This window comes from Nycticebus coucang, chromosome 22, assembly GCF_027406575.1.
Source record: "Nycticebus coucang isolate mNycCou1 chromosome 22, mNycCou1.pri, whole genome shotgun sequence".
Classification (NCBI taxonomy): Eukaryota; Metazoa; Chordata; class Mammalia; order Primates; family Lorisidae; genus Nycticebus; species Nycticebus coucang.
Window position 1 is genome coordinate 17,979,601 of NC_069801.1, and position 24,857 is coordinate 18,004,457.

The 24,857-nt window shown below is 46.2% G+C and overlaps 1 protein-coding gene across 1 annotated transcript; it reads left to right on the plus strand.

Moving 5' to 3' along the window:
* The first annotated feature begins 6,441 nt into the window (after positions 1-6,441).
* On the plus strand, positions 6,442-24,055 carry ELOA (elongin A). The gene is made up of 11 exons (XM_053577025.1): positions 6,442-6,854; positions 13,193-13,249; positions 14,020-14,126; positions 15,207-16,410; positions 17,055-17,166; positions 18,847-19,002; positions 19,110-19,207; positions 20,064-20,244; positions 20,497-20,608; positions 21,462-21,643; positions 23,658-24,055. The coding sequence occupies exons 1-11, from the start codon at positions 6,702-6,704 to the stop codon at positions 23,717-23,719; spliced, it is 2,424 nt and encodes an 807-aa protein (XP_053433000.1). The 5' UTR covers positions 6,442-6,701; the 3' UTR covers positions 23,720-24,055.
* The last annotated feature ends 802 nt before the right edge of the window (positions 24,056-24,857 follow it).

Genomic DNA, 24,857 nt, shown 5'->3' on the forward strand with positions numbered 1-24,857 from the left:
TCTGCCTGAAAGGGTCTGCCTGGTCTCTGGATGCAGCCTCTGTTTCTTGGCTATGAGAAGTGACTTCTCTAGAGAGTAAGTTCCTTGAGGGCTGCAGGAGGTCACGCTAGTTTGAACATATCGGTTCCATGTGGCTGATTTTGCATCTGCACTCAGGTGACCTGCTTTTTGTCTTGAAGGTGGAAGAATACTCCAGCCTGACAACCCCTTCAGACAGTTCCCACTGGGAGTGTTTGCAGCTGTGTTTATCAGTTTCAGGGCGTTTTGACCAAGATTCCAGGAGGAGAAGACACATTTTTTCTCTCTGCTGTCTCCACTCAAGCCACACTCCCATTTCCACCAACACTACAGGGAGGAGGATCTCCTGAGCTCAGGAGTTCGAGACCAGCCTGAGCAAAGCAAGACCACCTCTTAACCCCCAACCCGTGTCTCTACTAAAAATAGAAAAACTAGTCAGATGTGAGCTGCCTGTAGTCCCAGCTACTCAGGAGGCTGAGGCAGGAGGATCATTTGAAGCCAAGAGTTTGAGGTTGCTGTGAGCTACTGTGCTGCCTCAGTACTCTAGCCTGGGGCAGGAGAGTGAGAGTCTGTCTCAAAAGAAAAAAAAACAAAACAGTTTTCTTTCTTTTTTTTTTTTGTAGAGACAGCGTCTCACTTTATGGCCCTCAGTAGAGTGCCATGGCATCACACAGCTCACAGCAACCTCCAACTCCTGGGCTTAAGCGATTCTCTTGCCTCAGCCTCCCGAGCAGCTGGGACTATAGGCGCCCGCCACAATGCCCAGCTATTTTTTGTTGCAGTTGTCATTGCTGTTTTAGCTGTCCCAGGCTGGGTTTGAACGTACCAGCCTTGGTGTATGTGGCTAGTGCTATAACCATAGTGCCACGGTGCCGAGCCTTTGCCAGGTGTTTTTACACATAATCTCATTTAAACCATCCAACAGGGCCGAGAGTTGGAGTTTTCATTCAACTCAGTATTTATCGAGAACTTTCTAGGTACCAGGCACTGTTTTAGCAACAGCGATGCCTCGTGGAATTTACATAATGGGAAGGGACTATAGAGACATGCATCACTAAATAAGGTAATTTCTTTTCTTTCTTTCTTTTTTTTTGTGTGGTTTTTGGCTGGGGCTGGGTTTGAACCCACCACCTCCGGCATATGGGACCAGCACTCTACCCCTTTGAGCCACAGTCTCCACCCTAAATAAGGTAATTTCAAATTATACTTAGTGCTGTAACAAAATGAAATAAGATAAAGAGCTAAGGGAAGGCCTGCAGCTTACTACCTAGATACAATTTATATAAATACATAAAGTTTAAAAGTATCAAAGTACTATATTCTTGTTATTTTTTAATTTTTGTGGTAGCCTTTTATTCTAGTAGACACAAATTTCTGTGGACTGTTCTCCATGGATATTAGAGAATGCTACATTCTACCCTCTCTCCACAAAGGGCCTAGAAGGGTTCTAGTTCTGACATCCTTAAATTAGTGGAGGCTGGGTGCTGTGGCTCACACCTGTCATCCTAACACTCTGGCAGGCCAAGGTGGGTAGAGTGCTTGAGCTCAAGAGTTCAAGACCAGCCTGAGCAAGAGCGAGACCCATCCCCGTCTCTACTAAAATATAGGGGGAAAAATAACGCCAAACAACTAGCCAGGTGTTGTGGCAGGCACCTCTAGTCCCAGCTACTTGGGAGGGTGAAACAAGAGGATCACTTGAGCCCAGGAATTTGAGGTTGCTGTGAGCTCTGACACCATGGCACTCTAGCCTGGGCAACAGAGTGAGACTCTGCCTCAAAAAAAAAAAAAACAACAAAAGTTGCCAGTGGAAAGTATATTCCAATTTCAAGACTTTCTGAGAGAGGTGTGGATTGTGAATCTCAGACACCTCTCCCTGGAGCTGGCAGTCTCCACTTGCATTATTCTATCCGAGGAGGGCGCGGGGACCTAATGTGGGAAACCCAGAAAGATGCCACCTCTAAGTAATAAACCAGTGGAACATATTTGAAGGATGTGAAACCAAGATGAATATCGTCAATTCAGAAACATGAGTTTGTTGGGGAAGAGAACAGTGGCGACAGCTGGGCTACAATAAAGCTGCCCAGAGGATTTTACAGCAGAACACAATTTTTTTTTTTAACCAGGGCAATACATTTTCCCTAATAATTTCTGCCTTTTCGAAAATATGCCAGTTACTTAACATATTAGTAAGCTTCACAAGAAATCTGTAAAGTAGGAGGAAACAGTGTCAGCCTAACAGTGGTTAGGATTGGTAAAGTTGGGCTCGGAACTCAGGTTGTCACTGAGCTCCAACCCTTGTTCTTTATACCCACCATCAAGCAACCTCAGATGCTGCCTGCTTGCTGAGATAAAGTGGCAGAGACCAGCAGAAGTCCAAGGAGGACGCCTGCTCAGTACGCTGTCCAGCCCATAGGCTCTCACTTGACCATTCCATGAAAGCGTTCCTTTCTGATATTGAGGAGAAGATGGTTCAGTTTTTTTAGACTTGTTTTTCAGTGTTTTAAATCACCCTTATACTGGCCAGCCTGGGATGATTCTTTTCCAAATTAAGGGTTTCTTTGTGTGTTTTTTTTTGTTGTTGTTGTTGTTTTTTATTTGAGACAGACTCTCACTATGTTGCCCTTAGTAGAGTGCCGAGTGCCATGGCGTGACAGCCCACAGCAACCTCAAACTCTTGGGCTCGAGAGATTCTCTTGCCTCAGCCTCCCTTGTAGCTAGGACTACAGGTGCCCGCTACAATGCCAGGCTGGTTTCGTTAGTTTGTTTTTAGCAGGTTGGGGCCAGGTTTGAACCCACCAACCCCAGTGCATGTGGCCGGTGCCCTAACCACTGAACTACAGGCACTGAGCCTTTTTGTTTTGTTTTCTTTTGTTTTTTTTGAGACAGGGTGTCACTTTGTCACCCTCGGTAGAGTGCTGTGGCATCACAGCTGTCACAGCTTACAGCAACCTCAAACTCTTGGGCTAAAGAGATCCTCTTGCCTCAGCCTCCCGAGTAGCTGGGGCTATAGGCACCCACTACAACACCCAGCTATTTTTTAGAGATGGGGTCTCCTTCTTGCTCAGGCTGGTCTCCAACTCATGAGCTCAGGCAATCCACCCACCTCGGCCTTTCAAGTGCTGGGATTACTGTTATGAGCCACCATGCCTGGCCTTTGCCTTTGTTTTGAAAGATGAGCCTCACTCTTGGGCCGCACCTGTGGCTCAGTAAGTAGGGCGCCAGACTCATATACTGAGGGTGGCAGGTTCAAACCCAGCCCTGGCCAAACAGCAACAAAAAAAATAGCTGGGCATTGTGGTGGGCACCTGGATTCCCAGCTACTCGGGAGGCTGAGGCAAGAGAATCATTTATGCCCAAGAGCTGAAGGTTGCTGTGAGCTGTGATGCCAAAGCACTCTACTGAGAGCGACAAAGTGAGACTGTCTCTAAAACAAACAAATAAATAAATAAATAAATAAAGATGAGCCTCACTCTGTCGCCCCAGGTAGAGTGCAGTGGCATCATCATAGCCCATTGCAACGTCAAACTCCTGGGCTCAATCAATCCTCCAGTCTCAGCTCCTACTTGGGAGCCATCACATGGCTAATTTTTCTATTTTTAGTAGAGATGGGGTCTTGTTCTTGCTCAGACTGTCTCAAACTCCTGAGCTCAAGTGATCTTTCTATCTCGGCCTTCCAGAGTGCTAGGATTACAGGTGCGATCCACCACGCCCAGACCCAAATTAAAATACCTTTAAGTTATTTTCATGATAAAAGTGGTCCATACTTGCTGCAAAAACTCAAAAAGTGTACAAAGCAGAAGATAAGAGCCCCCTGCCCATCTTTCTCCCTCACGATAGCTTTAAACACATCTCTAAGCAGAATAAGATAATCTTCTAATTACTCTCAGTAATAGCAGCTCCGTAGTGCTGATAGGAGAGTTCAGGAGCCCCTCGAAGGTTTTCAGCTAGTACTCTGAGCTAGCTTTTTACAGAGTCTCACTTTGTCACTCTCTGTAGAGTGCCCGTGGCATCATACCTCACAGCAACCTCCAACTCTTGGGCTCAAGTGATCCTCTTGCCTCAGCTTCCTGAGTAGCTGGGACTACAGGTGCCCGCCACAACACCCAACTATTTTTAGAGACAGGGTCCCTCTCTTGCTCAGGCTGGTCTCGAACCTGTGAACTCAGGGCAATCCACCGGCCTCAGCCTCCCAGAGTGCTAGGATTACAGTTGTGAGCCACTAGTCCGGCCTTAGTTCAGTTTTCAACGAACTTTTATTGAGTGTCACCTGCGTGTTAAATGTTGCAGATTCAAAGTGGACAAAAGAGCCTCAGGGAACTCATTCCCACATTAAACACCCTTGTGTAAACCGCAGATTACAATGGTAATCTCCCAGTGAGTTCATATAGAATACAATTTTTATAACTTGTTAAGAACTTTTTATTAAAAAAATGAGAAAATGATAAATATATAATTAACTGCTTATCCTAGAAGTCATATATTCAAGTTTAAGAGCATTCTGCAGGCTGACACAGATGGGTCAGGGGATGGTGCACCCTCTACAGGCACCCCTAGCAGCATTCATTATTTCTTTACATTTTGGTTGTTGAGATCTCCCTAGGTTTGCAAAATGTTCCATGGGCCCCAAGCATGTGCCAGGTCAGTTAGTCAGCAAATTCTGCCTCAAGAATTGGCCTGTCTCCTATTATGCCAATGCTACATTTTCAAGATTGAAGGAATTTAAAATGTAAAAGCATTTTTTGTGCAGAGGAGGGGGACCCTAGTGCTGGAACTAGAATCCAAGTCTCCTTGCACATAATTCAATGATTTTTTCATTACACCCCTCAAAAGAGTCTTTGGACACCAAGTGGGTGGTCATTAATTTTGTATGGACTTTACTTTCAGTGCTGATCATATTGTCTGTATTATGCTAGGTGGCAGAGATTGAAAGTCTCTGAGATTAGTCTCAGAGATTGAAAGTCTCAGAGATTAAAGGTCAGTTACTGCAATTGATAAATAAAAAACACAGTGGCAAGACATATATGGATGATTTACACCCTGAATAGAGCTGCTTAGGGAACTAGGGAGGGTGCACCAAATGGAGGAGTGGGACATGGAAGGGAGGGCTTCTCAGCACAGTGAGTGAATAATGTTCATTGGAAGAAATAACTTACATTTAAGCCCCTAAATGGTGGCTCATGCCTGTAATCCCAGCACTCTGGGAGGCAGAGGTGGGTGGATTGCTTGAACTCAGGAATTCAGGAGTTGGAGACCAGCCCGAGCAAGAGCAAGACCCATGGCCAGGTGCAGTGGTTCACCCTGTAATCCTAGCACTCTGGGAGGCCGAGGGGGGAGGACTGCCTGAGCTCACAAGTTTGAGAGGAGCCTGAGCAAGAGCGAGACCCCATCTCTAAAAATAGGAGGTGCCTGTGTCCCAGCTACTTGAGAGGCTGAGGCAAGAGGATTGCTCAAGAGACTGAGGTTGTTGTGAGCTGTGATGACTCCACCACGCTCTACCCAGGACAATAGTGAGGCTCTGTCTCCAAAGAAAAAAAGAAAAAGAACTTATATTTAACGTTTTTTCCTTCTGGCTGGGACCTGGAAGAATCTCTGGGCTCTCTTGCTTTGGGAGAGAGGTCAGAGGTGAAACTAGGTGTATTGTCAATTTGCAGCTGAAGATCTGATTAAGAGCTACTCTAATCTGATCTAATCAAGTGAGATTTATGCAGGTATTCTAAACCAATTTTCCATTGTTTAGTTGCTCTTCTTAGTAGTAATACTAGTAATCGCAAAATGTAGTGCTTCTAGGATGAGACTAAGTAGCCTCAAGAACAATGTTTTGGGGTGCTCTGATTTAGGCCCTTCTGCTCTTGGGCAGGTCATCCCACCTGCCCACCCATCCATCCATCCATTCAAGAAGTATTTATCTGATGCCTATGTGCCAGATACTGTTGGGTGGAGAGGAGGAGGAACCGATACACACGGGCTATTATTGCCTTACAGAACTAAGCTTTTTAGCTTTTGACAAATCCAAAAGTCTTGGTCTTCAATTTCTGGACCTATTCAGAAGTGTGCGCTCATAGTTGACCTAGACTTCTACGATTCAGATTACACGTTCCCCTCATCCCCGTTATGTGACCACTTGCAAGCCAATTCGATCTCCCTGAGCCTCAGTTTCCTCATCTGTAAAATGGAAATAACTCGTTTCATCAGGTGGGATCGAGGCTTAAAAAGATAGTCCAACTACTGGCGTGTAGTGGGCTCAGCCGAGGGTGGCCGCTAGCGCTGACTCCGGGAGCCAGGCGCCAGCCTGGGACCACTGACAGGTGTTAATTAGGGCGTGGCTCACAGCCCAGGGCGTAGGGAGGGGGTTAGGATTTATAAGCCCAGGGTCTGGCGCTGTGGCCTCATTCTGTCTCGGGCTGTACATCGAGAGGGTTTCCAGAGGCTTTGGCTCAGCACACCGAGGGCAAGAAGCCGGGTTGCCCGGCTGCGGCCAGCGCCTTTGGCCGGCCCGAGAGGCCCCAGCTCGCGCGCGCACCTGGGTCCGGGGCGCGAGGCCGGCGCGGCCGCGGGTGCCGGTGGGCGCAGGGGACCTGTCCCCAGATCTGGGGGCGGGGCCTGCGGCCGGAGGCCCCCCTTCGCCCCGCGCCCCCCCAACCGAGGCCCGGAAGGGGCCAGTAGCGCTTCCGTCTCCGCCGGGGATGCAAGGAGGGCGGAGCTGCGGCCCGAGGACGCGACGCGAGCCCAGTTCCGGCGAGGAGGCCGCTCCAGTGACAGCGATGGCGGCGGAGTCGGCGCTCCAAGTTGTGGAGAAGCTGCAGGCGCGGCTGGCCGCGAACCCGGACCCTAAGAAGGTGAGCGAGTGGGCTGCGCGGAGCGCGGCGGGCGTTGGGCGCGGCGCAGGCCCCGTAACGGTCGCGGGTCTGGGTGCGGCCGATTCCCGACCGGCCGGGGCCACGGGGGCTCGGACCCCGAGCCAGGCCCCGGCGACCTCGCGGAGCCGGGGGCGTGAAGTTCGCGGCGTCGGCCGTGCCCGCGCGGCGGGACCCAGCGCGGCAGACTCCGGGACACCGCGGCCCGGTGCCCGCCCCCTCCCGGCCTGGGACGGGAGCGCCCGCGGGCTCCCGACAGCCGGGGCGCGCTCCGGTGCGGACACCGCGTGCCCGGCGGCTCCGGCGCGGCCCCTCGGCGTCCCGAGCCAGCTGTTTGCGGCCGGGAGAGCTCGCCGAGGACGGAGGGCGCGAGCCCCGGAGTTAACCCGGCCGGCCCGCGGTGCCTGCGGCGTGCTCGGCTGCGCACGGCTCCCCGGAGTCGGCTCTGACTCCTCGGTGTCCGGGGCGCTTGTGGCGAGGAGATGGTGCCCCCTGTACTCGAGGGAGCCTGGGCTCGGTGCCTGGTCCTGCGTTTCCCAGATGGGTTTTCATTGCTTCCTGGCTGGATGTTAGTTAGAGCGTGGAGCTTTCGCTTTCAAAACAAGATAAGACCTCCCGTCACCTCACTCCTAAAACTTAGGTCGGGGTGGAGAAACAAAGGTGGGGAGGATTACAAGTTGCAGCCAGATTCCTTCTGGCATGGATAAAAAAGTTAGAGCTACCATTTCTCGTTATTCGAGTGGTGGGCAACCCTTTTTAATTGTACTTAGTTTTTGTTGTTTCTTTTAAAAAGTGAACGTTCAATTTAGCAGTTTAAGGCGTTCTTCTCCCTTCCCATCTTTGTTATGCAGTTTCTCTGTGGCCTCCAGGAGAGTGTCTGGTGGCTGTTAGATTTTGTTTTTGAATTGAAATACATCGGTGAATGCACTTTAAGGAGTTTGACGTTCTGTGTCCGCGTTCCGGCTGGGGCGCGCAGGTCCTGGGAGCTGATCGCAGCCACAGCGTGCTGGTGGAAGAGGAAGTAATGGAGGGAGGCACCGGCGCGGGCTTGGCGGAGGTTCTTCGCTGAGCGTGTTTCCTCACTTGCTTGGTCCTAAAACTAAACTAAAAGGCTAAAGTACCAGGCTCGATGTTTGTGCTCAGTAGACGCACATATTAATGGCCATTCTGCAGATTTTTTTTTTAATTGGAAGGTCTATTTTTGTGTGTGTGATTTTTGTTTTTTTTTTTTTTTTTTTTTGGAGACAGTCTCACTCCATTGCCCAGGCTAGAGTGCAGTGTGTCATGTATCTCACAGCAGCCTCAAACTCCTTTGGTTCAAGCGATCCTCCTTCCTCAGCCTCCCAAGAAGCTGGAAACCACAGGTGTCCGCTAATCTTTCTATTTTTAGTAGAGAGAGGATCTCTTGCTTAAGCTGGTCCCTAACTCCTGAGTTGCAGGGATCCTCTGGCCTGGGCCTCCCAGAGCGGTAGGATTACAGGCGTGAGCCACTACACGAAGCCCTTTCTCTTTTCCTTGTCAGAGGTGAGGTTTCTCCCTTTCCAAAGGGAGCACACAGCCTCTCACCATCAAGCTACTTTGTAACTCCCCTTACTCATTTCTACTCTAATATCCATTTCTTCAAGAAGCCATTTTAGTTCTAAATCTGTGAACACTTAAATAGCTTCACTTGTGCTGTATTTTCTATTGAGCCTTCAGTACCTAATGGCCAGGCATATGTACAAATTTCTTTTGACAGTAACCCTCTGTGGACATTTAATAAATGGTTGTTATTTCTGAGTAATTAGTTTGTTTTCCTAAACGGTGTAAGATTTGTAACTGACTTTTAAAACTTTGAATTGATGTTGTATAACCACCACCACCACCACCACCACCACCCTTTGGTCTTTACTTCTATCAGGGAAAAAATTGTTATATGTAGTATTTTTATTTATTTATTGTTAAATCATAGCTGTGTACATTAGTGCAATCAAGGGGTACAATGTGCTGGTTTCATATGTTATATGTAGTATTGATAGTCATTTATCTACTAGAATTTAAATTTTGAAGTAGCTCTGCATGAAATATCAAATTAGGAAAAGGCTTATTTTGCTTCTCAACTTATTTAAACTGTTACTGATACTTGTATTTTGAGCATTTGGGCTTCTTCTTCCCAGACAGAAAATCACTCTGAACTTCATGTTGTGAAGTGAGCATTATGAAGATGAGGGAAAATGTTGGGAGATCATTTTTGCAAAGGGTATAATAGTTGGCATTCAGAAATAAGTTAACTACAGAGAGAAAATTGCAAGCTGGCACACTGGCCTTTTTCCTCTCAACCTTCTGTTAACCCAACAAGCTCCCACAGGTTGTTTGTGAAATTGCAAGATGATTATATAGCAGTATTGAATTTGCAACCATTTCTTGTTTTCAAACCATTATTAGCCAACGGGTTAATTCCACACCTATGTTGGTGGATCTTCTGGTCTTAAACATGCTGTAACTTCTGTTTTCGATTTGAGTTCCTTTATGATCTAGGCTTACATAGGGGAGACGGTATCAAGCAGAAAATTGCGTTTTCTGATTTTCATGACTGATGACAATTACCTCTCCTACATTACATTCTGACAGTGAAGACTACCAAGAACAGTTTGAAGGCAGGCAGGGAACTAGAGGTGAACATTAAGAACGTTGGTGGTCTTTGCCTTGAAACTGCATGCAAGGAACAGCTGACGGCATTCCTCAGGCTGTACTCTGCAAGCGTTTGGCTACGATTGGTACCCTGCTTTGATAACAGCAAGTTTTCATCCACTTAAAGATGCCCAAAGTGCGTTTGCCTTGTTATTGCTTTGTTCTTTCTTGAAATTTACTGAAAATGGAGACGTTGTGAAGCCCCTTTTCTCTTGTATTAGGTTTTCTTGGCTTGAAAATCTTGAGGGCTTTAGTTGTGTCAGCTTTTAAGTCCCCAAAGAGAAGGAGAAAGGCCCATTTACTCTTGCAGTTAGTGATAGGCTTTGAGAGAAACACACCCACAGGGACTTTAGGCCTCATCCTTATTTATTGGCTTTGTAGAGGTCCTAGGGCCCTGTCCTCTGATGACCTGGTTCACCATGAGGACTAACAAGATAACAGTAAGGAGGAACTCTTGTGCTTTATTCCAGGTATGCTAAGAGGTATGTGAGTATGTCCTTTCTTTACCTAAGGACAATGTCGTTATTTTGGATGTTCTGGCTTTGTGGTACATGCTGTGGTAGACACATTCGACTTATTAGCTTCTTAGGCCAGTTACCTAACCTCACTGAGCTCAGTTTTAATATCTGTAAAATGGGGAAAATTACATCCACTTTATAGAGGTGGTGGGTGGGGATGAAATGAGGTAACATGTGTGCTTAGCAGAGCAGTTGACATTCAGTAAATGGTATATACATTTTTCCAACCTAACCCTTCCAGGGAATGGCATTGTGGCGAACCACTTGTTTTTAACTTTTTTTTTTTTTTGGTGATTTTAAAATGTTCCTTTAATAAAATGAATTGGCAATAATCTTTGCATCCATAGCTTAAACCACTAAAAGCACAACATTCTTCATGAGTTAGATGGTAGTGGTAATCAAATTCAAAGTGGAGGATAATTTTCACTCAACTATGATGATAAAAATTCCTGGATATACCAGTTAGCCTCTAACTTGTTCCCAGACAAGATTATCACTTGTGATCCAGTTACTCTGCTTAATGACCATGTTAAGTAATGATTGAAGTAGAATGACTAGAAAAACACACTTTTTTGGCTGGGCGCAGTGGCTCATGCCTGTAATTGTAGCACTCTGGGAGGTCGAGGCTGGTGGATTACTTGAGCTCACAAGTTCGAGACCAGCCTGAGCAAAAGCAAGACTTCATCTCTACTAAAAATAGAAAAAAAAAAAAAAAACAACCGAGGCAAGAGGATCACTTGAGCCCAACTTGGAGGTTGGAGGTTGCTGTGAGCTACGACTCCAGGGCACTCTACCCAGGGCTTTGTCTCAAAAAAAAAAAAAAAAAAAAGAAAGAAAGAAAAACATACTTTTTAACTCCACCTAATTGCAATATGGCATACTAAGAATAGCCTGGGCCACGCTTAAAAAAGACCCTGTCTTCTTATCTAATATTTAAATGCAAAGGTAGCCCCAGTTATCTACTTTGAACTACTTGTACTTTGCAGCACTCCTTATGTGGTAATAAGTACGTTTATATACACATGAGCATTTCCTAGAGAAAGGCGTAGCCAATCATGACTTTTGTTAGAAATAGAACAAGGACGGATCGGCTGAAGAATATCTGGTTGAGGATCAAAGGGCATAATATTTAAAGAGCTGTCAGTTGATGAATGAGATGATTAGTAATCATTTATTGAGCTTTCAGAGTGTCCCAGGCACTGTGACTAAGGACTCCTCATGGCTCATCTCAGTGAATTCTCATAATTTGTGAAGTAGAAACAGGATCCAGTTCCTGTTTGCAGATACAGTTTGGAGAGGTTTCTGACTTTTACAGAATGGCCTGGCAAGGAGGTGACAGAGCTAGATGTGAAGCCTGTCTCTGACTCTGGAACGCCATCTTTTTTTTTTTTTTTTTTGTAGAGACAGAGTCTCACTGTACCGCCCTCGGGTAGAGTGCCGTGGCGTCACACGGCTCACAGCAACCTCTTAACCCTTGGGCTTACGCGATTCTCTTGCCTCAGCCTCCTGAGCAGCTGGGACTACAGGCGCCCGCCACAGCGCCCGGCTATTTTTTGGTTGCAGTTTGGCCGGGGCTGGGTTTGAACCCGCCACCCTCGGCATATGGGACTGGCGCCCTACTCACTGAGCCACAGGCGCCGCCCTTTTTTTTTTTTTTTTTTTAAGACAGACTCTCATCTCATTCTTTTCCCCAGGCCAGCGTGCCCTTGCCTCAGCCTAGCTCACAGCAACCTCAAACTTCTGGACTCAAGTGATCCTCCTGTCTTAGCCTCTCGAGTAGCTGGGACTACAGGCACAGCTAACCTTTCTATTTTTGGTAGAGATAGGGGTCTTGTTCTTGCTTAGGCTGATCTTGAACTGAGCTCAAGGGATCCTCCTGCCTCAGCCTTCCAGAGTGCCAGGATTACAAGCATGAGCCACCACGCCCAGCCTGGAACTCCATTTTAACAGCTCTGCTATACTGATTTTTGACCTAGTTTTAGGGGTTATAGAAAGGAAATGTGGCCAAACCTAGATCGCTTTTTTTTTTTTTGTAGAGACAGAGTCTCACTTTATGGCCCTTGGTAGAGTGCCGTGGCCTCACACAGCTCACAGCAACCTCCAGCTCCTGGGCTGAAGCGATTCTCTTGCCTCAGCCTCCCGAGTAGCTGGGACTACAGGTGCCCGCCACAGCACCCGGCTATTTTTTTGTTGCAGTTTGGCCGGGGCTGGGTTTGAACCCGCCACCCTCGGCATATGGGGCCGGCGCCCTACTCACTGAGCCACAGGCGCCGCCCTAGATCGCTTTTTTAATCTAACCAGGCATTTTTTGTTCACCATTAACAGCAAAGCTCTGATTCTGGCAACTTGAATATTGGTCTCGGCTTCCCACATATACATCAAAAACCCAATTCTTTTAAACACTGTGGGTGGGCAGCACCTGTGGCTCGGTGGGTAGGGCACCGGCCCCATATACCGAGGGTGGCAGGTTCAAATCCGGCCCCAGCCGAACTGCAACAAAAAAATAGGTGGGCATTGTGGCGGGCGCCTGTAGTCCCAGCTACTCCAGAGGCTGAGGCAAGAGAATCACCTTAGCCCAGGAGTTGGAGGTTGCTGTGAGTTGTGTGATGCCACGGCACTCTACTAAGGGCGATAAAGTGAGATTCTGTCTCTACAAAATAATAATAATAATAAATAAACATTGTGGGCTTCTGGAAATATGGTGCTCTTTCCCTAGAAAGGCTTCTTCTCTTTTTCCTCTGTGCTGGGTCCGTGGGTAATTTTCCTAAAATTGGTACCTTCTCATAAATTCTCTGTCAACCTTGGGGCAAATGACAGTTACCAATGACTTCTATCAGAGTTGGTAGGTTTTGACCTTCTTCTCCACATCTTACTTCCCCTTGGGGTGGCCTAGTGCTTGAAAACAGGGAATCTAAAGCCATGGTCCTGAGTGAATCCTGCCCTGCATGCATCCTGGGATGAGTAAAGTAACTTCTCTGGGCCCATTTTCACACTTGTAAAATAGCGATAATACTTATTTACTTATTACTGTAAAATGCTTAGCACTGAGTAAGCACTTAATCGTCAGTATTATTTGTTCCAGTGAATATGATTACGACTATTGGAATTAATGTTTTTTTTATTCTTTTTCAGCTTCTGAAATATTTGAAGAAACTCTCCACCTTGCCTATTACAGTAGACATTCTTGCGGTAAGAATTATGTAACTTTATCTCTCATCCCCTTCCCACTGGTCAGAGCGTAGAGGTAAGGTTAAGAGTGTGGGTTTTGGAAGTGAAAGAAACCAGACACAAAAGGCTGCATGTTGTCTGATTCCGTTATATGAAATGTTCAGAATAGGCAAATCCACAGGCAGAACGTAGGTAAGTGGTTGCTAAGGGCTGGGGGATTTGGGAGGAACAGGATTTCTTTTTAGGGTGATGGAAGTCTTCTGGAATTAGACAGTGATAATGGTTGCACAATATTTTGAGTGTTCTGGAAACCATTGGATTATTAGTTAAAATGGTGAATTGTCTTTTGTTTAAAAAATTTTAAAAGAATTAAAAGAACATCGACTTTGGCATCATCTTGTCCTGGATTCAAATGCAGATTCTGTGGCTTTAGGCTGTTCCTATGTAAGATGGGGCTGATTCCTGCCTCACATCACAGAGTTGTTACAAAGACTGATTCAGATACTGTAGGTAAAGATCTTAGTAGTGCCTAAGGGCGCCGTAATCACTCTTGTTATTATTGTTTAACCGTTCTAGAAGTAGTTTTCCTATGTTGAATTTGGTCTGCTTTGCTATATGTATCGTTAGAGATTTGGGGCATAGGCCCACAGTAATTTAGTATTGAGATTTGAAAGGTATGTTTTAGGAAGGAAGTATTGCTTGTAGAGTTTCTCAAAGCAGGAGGCCTTTTCTTTAGGAAAATGTCAGCGTAGTTCCATAACCCTCTAACAATTTCTTTGTCAAATTTGTAGGAGACTGGGGTTGGGAAAACGGTAAATAGCTTGCGAAAACATGAACATGTTGGAAACTTTGCCAGGGACCTAGTGTCTCAGTGGAAGAAGCTGGTTCCAGTGGAACGGTAAGAACATTCATTGTTCTTTAGGTTTGTTCAACTTCACGGTTAAATCTGGTACTCAGAATGTTTACAGATTGAAAAGCATTAATTTTTTGCCTTTTTATTTAAAACTCTTTTGCCTCAATTATAAAAATCCTACAATCATACATCTTCAAATTTTCATGTCAATAACATATTTGGTCTTTGTATGTTGTAGTTAAACTTATTTCCCATGTCTTTTCCCAGTTTTAAAACTTTAATATCTTCCTTTACAACTAGAGAAGGAAGAAAACATAAATAAAATTGAAAAATAAATAAATCAATAATTAAAATTGCATATCTTTAAGCATACCCCTCATACCCGTTTATTTATTTATTTTTTATATTTATTTATTTATTTTATAAGAGGAAGGGCTTTATTCACCAGCCAGGAGCTTATGGCATAGAAGAATTCCAAGTGGCTGTGCTTATTTTTTATTTATTTTTTTTGAGACAGAGCCTCAAGCTATTGCTCTGGGTAAAGTGCCATGGCGTCACAGCTCTCAGCAACCTCCAAATCCTGGGCTTAAGTAGTTCTCTTGCCTCTGCCTCCCAAGTAGCTGGGACTATAGGCGCCTACCACAATGCCCAGCTATTTTTTGGTTGTAGCTGTCATCGTTTGGCAGGCCCAGGCCGGATTCCAACCCGCCAGCTCTGGTGTATGTGGTTGGTGCCTTAGCCACTTGAGCTACAGGTGCCATCAGCACAGGTGTTTAAAAAAAAAAAAGTGACCCACTTACCTTCTTCCCAAGACCTTGTTTCTTTTTTTTTTTTTTTTGTAGAGACAGAGTTTCACTTTATTGCCCTCGGTAGAGTTCCGTGGCGTCACACGGCTCACAGCAACCTCCAACTCCTGGGCTTAGGCGATTCTCCTGCCTCAGCCTCCCAAGTAGCTGGGACTACAGGCGCCCGCCACAATGCCCGGCTATTAAGACCTTGTTTCTAACTCTGCATCTTCTTCCTCTCTTTTACGAATTCAGGTTCTGTGACTTTGTCCTCTGAACAGGGATTACACTGAGCTTTGAATCTACTTTTATCTACTGTTTTATTTTTTTTCCATTTTAGAAGTGCTGAGCCTGATGAACAAGACTTTGAGAAGAACCATTCCCGAAAGCGCCCTCGGGATGTTCTTCAGAAGGAGGAAGAGGTGGAGGTGGACTACCAAGAGAACTGGAGAGCTTCTAGTAGCCGATCCTATAGCCCGAGCTCTGAGCACAGACAGAAAAAACACAGAAAGGCCTCAGAGCTTGAGAGACCTCACAAAGTGTCTCATAGTCATGAGAGGAGAGATGAGCGAAAGAGGTGTCACAGGGTGTCACCAACTTACTCTTCAGACCACGAGTCTTCTGATTATGGCCATGTTCAGTCCCCTCCGTCTTCTGCCAGTCCTCATCAGACATACACGGACCATTACAGATCTCCGGAGGAGGACCACGAGCCCATTGTTTCCTCCCAGAAGCCTGGAAAAGGCCACAGTAGTGCCTTTCAGGATAGACTGGGAGTCAGTCAGGAACAACGACACTCGGGTGAACCCCAGGGGAAAGGGGTTATGCATCAAAACAAGGAGCACAAATCTTCCCACAAGGAAAAACGTCCTACGGATGCCAAGGGTGATGAGAAGTCTTCTGCTTTGAGCAGAGACAAATCCCACAAGGCCCTCTCCAAAGAGGAAAATCGAAGGCCACCCCCAGGAGATAGCACAAAAGAGAAACTGCCGTCAAGTGGTGTGAAGAAAGAGAAGGAAAGGGAGGGCAGCAGCCTCAAGAAGAAGTTTCTGTCCCCTTTGGAAACGGCTTCAGACAACCACCTCAAAAAGCCAAAGCACAAAGACGCGGAGAAAACCAAATCAGACAAAAACAAGCAAAGTCTGGATAGCTTAGACATAGGGAAAGGGGCAGGAGAACTGTTGCCCAAGGTAAAAGAGAAGGTTTCTAACAACCTAAAAACTCAAGAAGGGAAAGTAAAGACTTCTAATTTGGATAGAAAGTCACTGGGCTCCCTCCCCAAAGGTGAGGATGCAGATATGGAGGATGAGTTCGAGCAGCCCACCATGTCTTTTGAATCCTACCTCAGCTATGACCAGCCCCGGAAGAAAAAGAAAAAGATTGTGAAAACTTCAACCACAGTACTTAAAGAAAAAGGACTTAAAAAAAGTGATTCTAAAAGCACTAGTAAAAACTTGGACTTGGTTCAGAAATTACCTAAGGTGAATGAGAACAAGTCGGAGAAGCTGCAGCCCCCTGGAGCCAATTCAGCCAAGCTGAGAAAGGTAACCCCTCCGCCCCTGGTGGCTTCCCACTCAGAGCACCTGGCTCCCCGGAGCTGGCAGGGCCTCCCTGCCACTTGGCTGGCCTTTATGTGGCCAGCCGAATTTCAGGTTACAGTGATTTCCTCTGGGCCTTGCTAGCTGTCACAGTAGATGGTACCTCAAGTAAGAATTTTCTGGGCTGGGTGTGGTGGCTCACAACGTGTAATCCCAATACTTCAGGAGGCCAATTTGGGAAGATTGCTCAAGGCCGGGAGTTTGAGACCAGCCTGGGCAGCATAGTGAGATGCTGTCTTTACAAAAAAGACAAAAAAAAAAAAAAAATAGGTGTGGTGGTGAGCACCTGGATTCCTAGCTACTCAGGAGTCCGAGGCAGGAGGATCACTTGAGCCCAGGAGTTACTCAGGGTTACAGTGAGCTATGATCACACCACTGCACTCCAGCCTGGGAGACAGAGCAAGACCTTGTCTAAAAAAAAAGTTCTGAGGTATCCCATTGTGATGGGCCCATCTGTCAGACATGTCTGTGCCCCCCTCCAGCGTGGCTCTGCTGAGAAGTGTGCCCAGCAGCACTCTGCGGAATGGACTGTGGAAAGGAAAGGTTACTCCTGCTCACTGGCTTTCCATTCACAAGCCTGTCCTCCGCAGGTCCCCGATGTGCTGCCAGTGTTGCCAGACCTCCCGCTACCCACAATACAGGCCAGTTACCGCCCGCTGCCTTCCCTTGAGTTGATATCCTCCTTCCAGCCAAAGCGAAAAGGTAATTTTCTGTCTCGTTTTAAATGGGAAAAAGATTTAAAAATTAATTCATGATTTATCACATAATATTCATGATATTATGCACTTTGGTGCATTTTTAAGAGCGTAGGCCCTGGGGTTTGATGGCTTTGCGTTTGAATCCCAAGTCTGATTTCTATACATTATGTGACCTTGGGTAATAACTTAATTTCTTCGGATCCCAGTTTCATATTCTGTAGATGGGAATAATAATGATATCTGCTTTCTCATGTTTAGTTTAGTGGATTTAAAAGAAATAATGCGGGCTTGGCATCCATAATTCAAGGGTTCAGGTGTCAGACACATGCACCAGGGCTGGTGGGTTTGGACCTGGCCCGGGCCTGCTAAACAAAAACATTCAAACAAACAAATAGCCAGGCATTGTGAAGGGCGCCTGTAGACCCACCTACGTGGGAGGCTGAGGCAAGAGAATCGCTTGAACCCAAGCATTTGAGGTTGCTGTGAGCTGTGATGCCATGGCACTCTACCAAGGGCAACGTAGTGAAACTCTGTCTCAAGAAAAAAAACAAAACACAGTAATGTGGCAAGGATGGTGTCTCACATCTGTAATCCTAGCACTTTGGGAGGCAGAGGCAGGAGGATTGCTTGAGGCCAGGAGTTCAAGACCAGCCTCATCAAGAATGAGATCCTGTCTCTACAAAAAATAGAAAAATTAGCCAGACATGGTGGTGTGTATCTGTAGTCCTTGTTACTCAGGAGGCTGAGGTAGGATGACTTGAGCTCAGGAGGTGGAGGTTGCAGTGACCTGTGATGATGCCACTGCACTCCAGCCTAGGTGATGTAGTGAGACCCTGTTTCCAAAAAATAAAAAAGATAATGCCAGTAAAGCTTTTAGCTGTTTTTTCACATAGTAATTGTTCAATAAGTTTTGCCTGCTGCTCTTGCTAGCAGCCCTTTCTATGTGTTAAATATCATATTAATCTTTAAAAATCTTTAATTAAGGGTGGCACCTGTAGCTCAAGTGGCTAAGGCGCCAGCCACGTACACCAGAGCTGGCAGGTTTGAATCCAGCCTGGGTCTGCCAAACAATGACAATCAAAAAATAGCCAGGTGTTGTGGTGGGCGCTGATAGTCCCAGCTACTTGGGAGGCTGAGGCAAGAGAATGGCTTGAGCTCAAGAGTTTGAGGTTGCTGTGAGCTATGACGCCACAGCACTCTACTGAGGGTGACAAAGTGAAACTCTGTCTCAAAAAAAAAAAAATGTAGGCAGCGTCTGTGCTCAAGGAGTAGGGCGCCAGTCCCATATGCTGGAGGTGGCAGGTTCAAACCCAGCCCCGGCCAAAAACCACACACACACAAAAAAAGTAAGTTCTTTTCTAAATTAATTAATTTTTCCCTTAAAATATTTTTGAAAATAGAATTGGGGGTATAAGTTGGAAAGTATGTATGGACATGAAATGATCACTAAAATGTAAATTTAAAAAAGTGCTGTGTGTAATATGTTAATTGTTTAAAACAGGAATAAGGTACTTATTTGCTTATTTTGGGATAAAGTGTCTGGGGGGGATCCATGAGAAACTGGTAGCATGGGTTGCCTTCGAGAGAAAGAAGTGAGAGGCTGAGGACTGGGCTGGAAGAAGAGTTTTTAGTATAGCACTTAGATCCATTTGTAATTTCCTTTTGGGTTTCTCTTGCCCCACAGCATTTTCTTCACCCCAAGAGGAAGAAGAAGCTGGATTCACTGGACGCAGAATGAATTCCAAAATGCAGGTGTATTCTGGTTCCAAGTGTGCCTATCTCCCCAAAATGATGACCTTGCACCAGCAGTGCATCCGGGTACTTAAAAACAACATTGATTGTAAGTCACACGCTTCTCTCTAACTCTCAAGCACATTGTGGCACTGAGACCTTATCACTGGGTGGCTTGGCTGCCATTCAATACCTTTGCCTTTGATTTCTCCACAGCAATCTTTGAAGTGGGAGGAGTCCCATATTCTGTTCTTGAACCTGTTTTAGAGAGGTGTACACCTGATCAGCTATATCGCATAGAGGAATACAATCATGTGAGTATCCTGTTTGGGTGGGAAGGGGGCAGTTTTCTGGCTCTGTCTCCAGAAATGGATTTAACCCTGTGACTGCTATGGTTAAAGGGCAGAACAGTGGTCAGAACTTTGTTCTGGGCATGTTTGGTTTGCCTCTGGACCTTTAAAGAATCATGTTATTAACAGCACCTGCTCCTGACATCTTAAATGGGCCTCTTGGGGTAGAATCCGGGTGGGATTCAAAGACAGGGAGGTACTTCTAATACCTCTGTTGAGCCTGGCCATAAAGGTCAAGAGGGAATTCTGGCCAGAATACCTGGGATCCTGGGCAGGGATGGCACTTTGGTTGGCCCTCAGGTGACTGGTAGAGCAGTTTGGCTGGTTATCTCTGTATCCCTTAGAGACTTCATATCTATCAAAATCCTTCTTGTGATGTGGATGTACTCCTTGATCATAATAGCTGTCTCTCTCTAATCCTAAGAGCTCTATAACCCAACAACCTTCTCAGGTGGCCGCTTTGCCATCACAGTTCAGTGTAGTGCTGGGACATACCTGATTTAGCTTCATCCCAGTGGTACCCAAAGCAACTAGCATAGTATCTCACACTTTTTTCTTTTGGTTGCAGTTTGGCTGGGGCGGGGTTTGAACCCGCCACCCTCGGTCTACGGGGCCGGCACCCTATGCACTGAGACACAGGCGCAGTCCGCCACTTAACATTTTTAAATGTAGTGATTTATTTTTGTAGAATTATGCTATTTTGATATAATGCCATAATGAAGACCAAAAATTATTAGGAAGTTTATTCCTAGATGATTAAAGAATGGAAAAAAGATATATAAGAGCATGTATGTAAGTGGTGTCCTGGTTCTAATTTCAGGTATTAATTGAAGAAACAGATCAATTATGGAAAATTCACTGTCACAGAGACTTTAAGGAAGAAAGACCAGAAGAGTATGAGTCCTGGCGGGAAATGTACCTGCGGCTTCAGGATGCCCGAGAGCAGCGGCTGCGATTACTAACAAAGAACATTCGATCTGCACACGCCAATAAGCCCAAAGGTAAAGGAAAGGGGGCAGCTGGGGAAGAGCTGGCAGCGTGGGTGCTCCGCTCAGCACACCTGCTGATGTCAGACGGTTGGCCCCTAAGTCACTTGAATTTGCAGTAGGCAGGCATGTGGGTGTTTTTGCCACAGCCCATCCTATCCAACATTAGGGTTTCAGGGCCCTTGAAAATCCTGTAGATTACTTAATTACTAGTATCTGTTACTTAAGCTCAAGAAGGCAGATGTTAATCTCCCTATTTCTCCATAGGCCGACAAGCAAAGATGGCCTTTGTAAACTCTGTGGCCAAGCCACCTCGTGACGTCCGGAGGAGACAGGAGAAGTTTGGAACCGGAGGAGCTGCTGTCCCTGACAGAGTCAAGTAAGATTTCTGCTCCAACCTGGGTTTTGCCTGCTCAGGAAAGAGAGCCCCAAGAGGTTGCCATAGGGTAGGAAGGGACTCATTTTGGGGAGTGTGGGTTCTGGAGCCAGCTCAGCACTTTACCTCCCTACGCGCAGTTTTCTGGCTGCAGCGGAAGGCAGGTAACCATTGCTGCTTCTCCGGGGAGTCAAGAGTAAATGGAGGGGCCGGGCGCAGTGGCTCACGCCTGTAATCCCAGCACTCTGGGAGGCCAACGCAGGTGGATTGCCTGAGCTGAGGAGTTCGAGACCAGCCTGAGCAAGAGTGATACCCCATCTCTGCTAAAAAAAGGCAAAGAACTAGCTGGGAAAGAACATGTAGTCCCAGCAACTCAGGAGGCTGAGGCAAGAGGATGGCTTGAGCCTAGGAGTTTGAGGTTGCTGTGAGCTATGATGTCATGGCATGCTATCCAGGGCAGTAAGAGTGAGACTCTGTGTCTAAATAAATAAATAAAATTTAAAAACCGAGTAAATAGAATTGGGCCTCACTGATGGGAAATGTTCCCTTATGCTTCCATTTCCTCATTTAAACAAAAAACATATTTCTGTGCTGACTGAATCATTTTTGTGTAAGCCACATTAGCATTTTCAAAATACAAATTTATATCTAAACAGTAGAAGGTTAATTGAGATGATCATTTATACTGAAAAGTATAGGCTGAGGCAGACATCTCTGAGCCACCACCAGAATGCAGTGTGCTAGAGTCTGCTGGTCCAAACTGCAAGTGAGTCCTCACATAAGCCAGCTTTGGGCTCTTCGAGCTGAAGGCAGATTTCTCATGCTCATGACTAGCCAGCTGTGTTCTGTGTTGCAGGATTAAGCCAGCCCCGTACCCAACAGGAAGCAGCCATGCTCCAGCTAGCAGTGGCAGCGGCAACAGCTTTAACCCCAGCCCTGAAGAGCCAGCCTATGATGGCCCAAGCACCAGCGGTGCCCACTTGGCGCCGGTGGTCAGCAGCACTGTTTCCTATGATCCTAGGAAACCCACTGTGAAGAGTAAGTAACTTCGAGTGCATGCTCAGATATTTCACGTGTGGTTTTTTAACCCTTTAAATGTCATTGTCACTGTGCTGCGTCTGTGCATTGGACATAGCATGTGTATGTGTCCTGCTGTACACAGCTATGGAGCTGGTCCAAATGTGAGTGTGTATCTTTTCTTTTTCTTTCTCTCTCCTTTTTTTTTTTTTTTGAGACAGGGCCTTGCTCTGGAGTGCAGTGGTGTAATCATACGTCACTGCAGCTTTGGACTTCTGGGCTTAAGTCCTCCTTTGTCACCCTCCTTAATAGCTAGGACGACAAGCTCATGCTACCAGCTTGGTTACTTTTTAAATTTTCTTTCTTTCTTTTTTTTGACTAAAAGTCTCACTGTGTCACCCTCGGTAGAGTGCTGTAGCGTCACAGCTCACAACAACCTCAAACTCTTGGGCTTAAGCGATACTCTTGCCTCAGCCTCCCAAGTAGCTGGGACTACAGAAGCCTGCTACAACGCCCAGCTATTTTTTTTTTGTTGTTGCAATTGTCGTTGTTTTAGCTGACCTGGGCCAGGTTCAAATCCGCCAGCCTCAGCGTATGTTGATTGGCGCCCTACCCACTGAGCTACAGGTGTCGCCACCTTTTTTGTTTTTTTTTTTTTGAGACAAGGTCTCACTCTGTCACTCAGGCTAGAGTGTCATGGTATCATCATAGCTCGCTGCAACCTCAAATTCCTGGACTCAAGCAGTTTTTATTGACCTTATGGCCCCCTGAGCAGTTGGGACTACAGGTGCACACCACACCTGTCCTGGCTAAGTATTATTATTATTATTATTATTTTGCTTTGAGATTAAAGTCTCACTCTGGGCCCTGTGTAGAGTGCTGTGGTATCATAGCTCACAGCAGGCCCAAACTCTTGGTCTTGAGCAACCCTCTTGTCTCAGCCTCCCAAGTAGCTGGGGCTACAGGCACCCACTGTGCAACACCTGGCCAGTTTTTTAGTAGAGATAGGGTCTTCCTCTTGCTCAGGCTGGTCTCAAACTCCTTCCTGAGCTGGAGCAATCTACCCGCCTCGGCCTCCCAGAGTGTTAGGATTATAGGACTGAGCCACTGTGCCTGGCTTTTTTTCTTGAGAGACAGAGTCTCCCCTTGCTCAGGCTAATATTTAAATTATTATTATTATTATTATTTTTTTTTTTTGCAGTTTTTGGCCGGGGCTGGGTTTGAACCTGCCACCTCCGGTATATGGGGCCGGTGCCCTACTCCTCTGAGCCACAGGCGCCGCCTGATGTATATCCTTTAAATAATGATTATAGTGATTATTCATTTTGGCATTCTGCTTTTTTCGCCTAAATGTAAGCTTCTTTCTCTGGATGATAACACAGGCTTCATAATTACTAACAGCTAAACGATAGTTTACCTTACTGCAGTTTTATAACTTTACAACCCTCGCTTTCAAATGTTTATTCTTTGTATCTAGTTGAGTTTGTTTTGTATTTTATTAACTTTATTATCACAGACTATTCCCAGTATCCTAAGGGGTGTCCTAGTAGTCTGTATTCATTGTGGGGCTCACGAGAAGGTAGGGGTCCTGGCGTGGGCTCAGCTGTCCTTAGGGTAACCAGTCAAGAGGCAGGCTAACCCTCCTTTGGTGGTATTTGCACAGCTCCTTTTAGACCCATTGCTACACCAGACAGATTGGGAGGTTGAGAGGCTGTTTACTGGTTTGGTCCTCTGTGAGGCAGAAATGAACAATGGCTGAGTATGGCTTTTAGAGTCTGGCAAAGATCGAGTTCCAGTTCTGCCACTTACTGTGCAGCTATGTGCAAATTGGCCAGTCTCCTGAGTGTTTTGTATCTGGCAGATCCTCAGAAAGCACTTGTGGTCAGCTTTCGCTTCTCCTGCAGTATTAGCAGATAGTTGCTACCTGTGTCTGCTTTCTGGTGGTCCATAGCCAAGCACAGGCTTGGCTTTGCCTGAACCACCAGGGGTGTGTCTGAGCTGCACAGAGATCTGAAACAACTTCCTTATTTCACAGAAATTGCCCCAATGATGGCCAAGACGATTAAAGCTTTCAAGAACAGATTCTCCCGGCGATAAACTGAGGACTTGGCGTGGAGATGGAATTTGGGGGTCAGGAACACAAGGACAATGGGGGTTGGGGAATGGAACTTTCAAAGGAGACAGGAATCTTTGCTTTGAGGAACCTCTTGGTCTCCGCATCCTGCAGTCTGCAGGTGCTGCCCCAGGAGCCTGAGTGCCACAGGCCCTGCCTCGTTGCTTGGAGCACACTTCAGATTTCTGAAGAAGATGTGGAGCCTCAGGCTCACTGAGGATTTTAAGGTCAATTATACTTTTGTTGTTCATTAGCATCTTTGTAAACTATAAGACATAGTTTTAATTAATAAATATTGCCCCCAGATTGTATTTATATTACCCCCAGGTTTTTTTCTGTTTCTGTTTTTTTTTTTTTTGTCCTCTACCACACACTTAGCCTTTTCTTTTCTGGTCCTTTATTAAAGTTAGATGAAAACTTAGTAAAGCCATTTCCCTGTTCCAGCTCAGCTCTCCTGAGCAGACTCTGGTCCAGACAGAGGACTGAGCATCCCCAAAGCCTGCAGGGTGGCCTGCTGCACCTGGGGTGAGGAGTGAGCGCCAGAGGGCCTGTCCCGCCGCTCGGAGCTGTGACTTGGGCACGGGAGTGTCAGGCGGCTCCACCTCAGACCCTTGTCAGTATTGCGCTGCGTTTCCGTACAGGCGCAACTCTTCCTTACTCGTTAAATAATATTTATTAAGGGAAGTTACTTGCGAAGGTCTAGAGTCTCTCCCTAATTCTTTTGGCCAGTCCCCCCTCCAGTTTTTAGGCTTACTAGAGGACATAGAACCTTGAGAGACTGATTTGCACAGAATCCCAGGATTTTTATAATTTTCAGTTTCTGATTCAAAATTTTAGTGTTTTCCCCCCCTTTCCTATTTTTCCTTCTTCTCACCGGCATGAGGGAAAATACATGGCAAGGCTTTTCATAGCCCCGAATACAACATTAGAGTTTTAAAAAGCCAGCACTTTAATCTCTTGTTCTCTGTGAATCACTATGAGAAGTGAATGGTTTTAAAAGTTGTAATGCTATATTGGAAATTGGCTTTGTTTTGGCCTTTTATTTAAAAGGTAAGATCATGTGACTGGAAGAGCACAGCGTGGTAGAGAACTCAGCAGCTGAAGCTCTCTGCCTTGTGAGCG

Coding starts and splice junctions, on each gene's coding strand:
- ELOA (XM_053577025.1), top strand. CDS start 6,702: ATGCAAGGAGGGCGGAGCTGCGGCCCGAGGACGCGACGCGAGCCCAGT. Junction 13,250..14,019: donor TTACAGTAGACATTCTTGCG/GTAAGAATTATG, acceptor TCAAATTTGTAG/GAGACTGGGGTTGGGAAAAC. Junction 20,245..20,496: donor ACACGCCAATAAGCCCAAAG/GTAAAGGAAAGG, acceptor ATTTCTCCATAG/GCCGACAAGCAAAGATGGCC.